This window comes from Bemisia tabaci, chromosome 6 (genome assembly GCF_918797505.1).
Source record: "Bemisia tabaci chromosome 6, PGI_BMITA_v3".
Lineage (NCBI taxonomy): Eukaryota > Metazoa > Arthropoda > Insecta > Hemiptera > Aleyrodidae > Bemisia > Bemisia tabaci.
In genome coordinates this window covers 25,979,034-25,984,814 of record NC_092798.1, presented here as the reverse complement: position 1 = coordinate 25,984,814, position 5,781 = coordinate 25,979,034, and the positions used below count along the sequence as shown (strand labels likewise).

The following is a 5,781-nucleotide window of genomic DNA, read 5'->3' as shown; positions in this document are numbered from 1 at the left end:
CGAATGGTGCCCGATTGATCGTCTGGAAACGTTATGAAAATTGTCTTGATTTGCAGGTCATTTCCGGCGAGAAGGCCGGTGAAAGAATTTCACTGCCAAGAATTGATTTGTCACCTGCAGACTCCTCTCTCCCTTTCTCTTTTAAGAGGCGACAATTTCCAATTCGCATTGCGTTCTGCATGACCATCATCAAAGCTAAGGGTCAAACACTGAAGCGAGTCAGCATTTATTTACCCCAAACAGTTTTTGGCCATGGTCAACTATATGTTGCACTCTCACGAGCTACATCGTACAACAATTTTGAAGTCCAAATTCTTCCCAAAGGCAACCGTACGAAAAACATCGTGCACAAAGAGGTGCTTCGATCTTTTATAAATCCCAAAAGCCTCATAGTCATTAGAAAATTATCAAAAAATAAAAATAAAAAATAATTAAAAATTAACACAAAAAAAGGAAAACTAATAATGCGAGCTTTTTATAACATTTTTCGGTAGAATGACAGTCTCCGCCCTGTAACGCAGAGAGGCAGTTAAATTCCTTGATCTTTTGCCGCAGAATCATCATCATTATTAAATAGATTCAACTAATCGCTCCCATTCCAAATAAGCTACCGCACCACTATTGCTAGCTGTGGAGGGCGCCCGTAGGGCGCCCGGAGCAGCTAGTTTTCATTAAAATATGAACGTCAACATACTGTCATACACGCCTCTTTGAGAATATCATAATTCCATCCTGTCTCTGTTTACCTTTATTCCAAACTTCAAGGCATTGAAAGTAACATCAGCCCTGTCACGTCCTTTTCTCATCATGGATCGCAGAAATGATTCGACTTTGCGCCTGCCAAAACTGCTCGGAGGATAAATATCTCGAAAAGAGCGAGTCAAGCTGATGCTATGATTCCATCAATCTAAGACTGAGACTGCCAAACGCTTACATTTTCAAAGAATTGTGCAGGTATACCGGAATGAATTTTGTTCGTCAATAACAATCATTCAATTTATGTGCGGATTTTCCCCCAAATATAGTTACTCAAGAGGCAATATTGTAAACCGCATTGTTGACTAATCTAATGCGCAGTGCGACTCAACAATAATCGCCTCATCGTAAAAATATTGATCCATTTCCAAACTTTTTTAAGACTGTCTAGGTAACACTAAATTGGAATTTCGGTTATTATACCTTTTCTAAACTTGAAGTAAGAACCACTTATCCGTCCGGAGTGCGGATACTTTATATATTTATCATTATATAGCGTTCATTTATTTTTCCCCCTAAATTTTGTGCGCAGAATTTGCGAAAAACCGTCGACAAACCACTAATCGTCAACGCAGCAGGAATTCCTAGAAAGTCGGTGATGCTTATTGATTACAAAATCGAACGTTTTTCAACTCATTTGGACTTTTTGATATGGACAGTTGTTCATTCATTGTGCAATTCTAAAGATGTCAACAGTCAAGCCTAAAAGAACCCCTCATTACCACCAAAAAATATATATAAAAAAAAAAATAAATTATTGATTTGTCATAGGGTTTGGTCGGCCCTTTCCTCCAACTTCAAAGGAACCACTAAGCAGGTGGGAAACCATAATTCAAAATGGGAAGAAATTGCTTGTTAAATGACATGCTATACATTCTTAGTATTAGTACAAAACTTCTCCATTTCACATAAATTTGGAGAAAGCAAAAATTTGATACGCCTTTATCGGTGTACGTAATTCGTGATGTTCGTTTATACCTGAAAGGGCAGCACCCCGAACAATAAAAGTTCACCTCGAACAGTCGGTCATGAGGGGGCTCATACATCGGACGAAAATGCGTGAAGGAAGCCGAAGAAGGTGTGTTGGGAGGGAGGGGGGAGGGTGGTATTCGGCGGGCAGTTATGATATGAAGACGGGGCGAAAGAGCGATGCGCGGGAGTGAAGCAACGTAAAACAAAATGACGGGGCATTGATGTGTTTGCGTTAGATTAATATTGAGACGAAGTTGGTTTTGCGGCAGGAGCCCAACGACCGCGCGCGCTCCGACGACGAGCGGGGCAGTGCAGCTGCAGCAACGCACCCGTGGCTCCGCCCCTCTCCGCCGCGGAGCACCAATGAGCGCGCTCCCGGCACGCCCCCCGAGGGACGTCGCCGCGACGCACTCGGCCCGCAATCAGTCAGTGTTTTCAGTTCCCCTCGTGTTCTCAGATGGTGTTAGATCAAATGTGTTTAGTTATGGAAGACACAGGTCGCCTTTTCCTGGGCTACCGCGGCGACTACCACATAGCGCAGCCCCACGCCGGCCCGGCGGCGCCCCCCAGCGCCCCCATGCTCACCCCATTCGACGCCCCGCTGGACCTCCGCCCGGCGCCCCCCGGGGCCCCCGCCGAGGGCCCCCTCACCCGCGTCCTCCCCAGCGTCGACGACGAGTCCGAGGACATCAACGTCGACTCGGACGACTCCAGCGACTCCTCGCTCATCCAGACACAAGGCTTCCAGCGGCACTACGGCCAGACGGACCCGAAGCCCGGCGACGAAGACGGGGCCAGCCCCGGACCCGACGGCGACGACTGCGACAGCAAGAAGGGCTCCTCCAACTCGTTGGTCAAGCCACCGTATTCCTACATCGCCCTCATCACGATGGCCATCCTCCAGTCCCCGCACAAGAAGCTCACCCTCAGCGGCATCTGCGAGTTCATCATGTCGCGCTTCCCGTACTACCGCGAGAAGTTCCCCGCCTGGCAGAATTCCATCCGGCACAATCTCTCGCTCAACGACTGCTTCATCAAGATCCCCCGGGAGCCGGGCAACCCCGGCAAGGGCAACTACTGGACGCTGGACCCGATGGCCGAAGACATGTTCGACAACGGGAGCTTCCTCCGGCGTCGCAAGAGGTACAAACGCCAGCCACCGGACTTCCTCTTGCGCGAGCACCACGCCGCTGCGGCCATGGCCTCCTTCCTCGGGCCGGACCCCTATCACCCGGCTCTCCTCGGCCACCACCCCCCGCTCCACCACGGTCCTTACTCCTATTTGTCGCCCCTGCCGCCGGCCGTGCCGCTTCTCCCGCCGGCCGAGCTCGCCAGGCTGTCCATCGGGCTCAACCTTCTGTCCAACTCGAACCAACCCCTGAAACCCATCCCTGTCTCGGCCAACCAGCCGCCCACCACCCGCACGACACTCTCCAAGACCACGTCCGGCTTCAGCATAGACTCCCTCATCGGGAAGGGCGACTCCCGCGAGGATATGAAACTCAAGACGCCCAAAAACGAGCCGGTCGCCCGGAGTTTGGATTCGGCTTTCACGCCGCTGACCACTTGGGACAGGTGAAACTTGTCCAGGTCATTGACCTGTGCGCGACCTCTTCCGTTTGACTGTGATAATTATAAATAAACTTACCGTGTAGTCTCTAGCTTTTTCGACCCGTGTATAGTCTTGTAAATAGCGTCGAGTCTAGTGAATAGTGCAAATACCAAAAGCTCACCTCCCGTCGATATTACCAAGTTTTCCCATTCAAACGCTCTTGGAAAAAGTCGGAAAAGTGAAAAGTGTATCCTAAATGAACTTTCGAGTGAGCGGTTACTTCACGATCATCTTGCCCGTGGATTTTTGATCAGTCTGTTACTACACTATGGAGTCACTCCTGACAAGATGTCTCGTCACTCGCTTCCCATCAAATTAACAGGATCAGAATGTCTCATCTACAGGCATACAACCATAATGGACACTCCTCCGATTCTTCCCGGCCGACCATCATCCACTGATCTGCTTCTTTTCCGAACTGAAACTGAAATCTGTTGGAAACCAGTAAGATTTAAGTCATTTAGTAACCATTTTTTGATCTTATCTTTTAATTTTTGTATTTTTTTTCTACTCTTGAGAGTGCAATGCAGAATCAAATGCTTTTCAGATTCTTCTCATTCTCCTAATGGTTCTTCCTCATTGTGAGGAATCATTTTCAACTATTCATACTTTAGTATCATTATTCGGTGTAGGAATCATTCATTCCTAAAATATGACGCACTTCGTAAAAAAAAGAAGAAAAGATAGGATCGGTACATTTTACTACATTTACACCTGATTTTCGTCCTTTTAAATCTGTTTAAACCCTCATTCCAGTCATATTTTAAAAAGAGTATACGATGAGTTGATACATTTTTGAAAAAAATTCTGCCTGAATTTAGGTTCGTCACATCGGGCTCTCATGTCTGATACAATCAATGAGTCGAATTTTTTAGTATCTGCCTATCATTAAATAAAGGTCAAATTGGCTTTTAAACGCACATGACGAACAAACAAAATTAAAAACCGAGAATATGTATTCAGTCACTGTCAAGTTCTTCTGTTCTTGAAATTTCAGTGTCTCATAGCCATGAGGAATACGTACAAAAACTTCCGTCAGTAGGTAATTTTGAGACGGCCGAAGTCAATCAATCCGGCAATGTAGGCATGATAAATATTTTACTTGCCTTGGAAAATACACCATTTAATGGCATCGGGAATAGCATAGTATTAAACCTTTTGATGATAAAACTAGAGAGCCCTGTTGCTCTGTTCGTAACGAGGAAAACTTTCTGTCACATTTCATTGACACTGCAACCGTTTTTGCCTCGTTTCTCTCTCCTAGAAATATATTCTAAAAATTTCATGCAAAAATATCAGTTTTATAGTTTTCTATAAAAAGTAAGAAAGAGCAGAATTTTCGCAACAATATGATTTATATTTTTCTGCGATTCGCAAGGTGAAATAGAATTGCGTACCCCCCCCCCATTCTTTTAGACAGCTCTTAAATCTTGGCTTTGGTTACCCGTATTTTGTCCGTGCTCTCTCCCCCCTCCCCCGTATATACAAGGCTTTCAATTCACGAGCTTTCAGCGTGCAAAAGATCATTATCTACTTCGGCTAGAAAATAAAAAAGAGGACATTTTCTCACTGTCGTGACTAAACTTATTAAAAGTTCCTCTTTTCTCTTGGAACTTTGGTGCGGTTGTTTGTTGATTCTGAAATTGAAATGAAAAAGAAAGGGAAATATAACGAAGCGGACCATTGTGTGCGAGATACGAACAATTTCACGTAAAGTCGTCATAAAAACTATACTCTGCTCATGAAACAAATCTTTTGGAACAAACATTGTGGAAACACGAACGCAAACCATAAACACCTCTCAAAGGAGGCTGTACAGAGTTCGGGAATATTCTAGTAGCAGTTTTTTCCCCAAGGAAAATAAATCAACGACAGAAAAAATGAGAGACGTATTCAATTCATGTCTCTACAAAACAAGGAGAAAAATTTAACGTGAAAAAAATGCTGAGCAGATTTTTTTTTGCTGAATTTATGGTTTTCCCTTCTCTGAACAAAAGCTTTTCAATTAATTGCTCACTTGTTGTTCTTCATAATTTTAAGGGCCATTCATTAAATAAAGAATGATGAAAATCACCTTTTTTTGAAACGCATTACGTAACGTATGCCTCTGCTTTGCCTTAAAAGAAATACGTATAGCTGCCCGTGACCCCCCACCCCCACTGAAAAATTACTGATTTGATGATGAAAATGTAGAAAAATTACCGATGTAAGTTTTTCTCTTGCTTTTCCAGTTTAAAAAAAAAAAACGAATAGAGGCCAAGATGAAAGAGGAAAGAAAAGTCAAACAAAGTGGTCTAAACATTTTTTAGTAATAGTAGTTTGTTATGTGAATACACAACGCGCCATCACTATCAAATATTTTTAGTAAGGTCCTTCAAATAAAAAAAGAAAATGGGTATGGAACAAGAGGAAAAAATTAAAATGAAGTATTGAAATAAAGT

General features: G+C 44.1%; 1 protein-coding gene across 1 annotated transcript; it reads left to right on the top strand.

Moving 5' to 3' along the window:
* The first annotated feature begins 1,802 nt into the window (after positions 1-1,802).
* Positions 1,803-3,860, top strand: LOC109042389 (uncharacterized). The gene has a single exon (XM_019059090.2). It carries the CDS (start codon positions 2,186-2,188, stop codon positions 3,305-3,307), a length of 1,122 nt encoding a protein of 373 aa, XP_018914635.2. The 5' UTR covers positions 1,803-2,185; the 3' UTR covers positions 3,308-3,860.
* Positions 3,861-5,781: the final 1,921 nt, after the last annotated feature.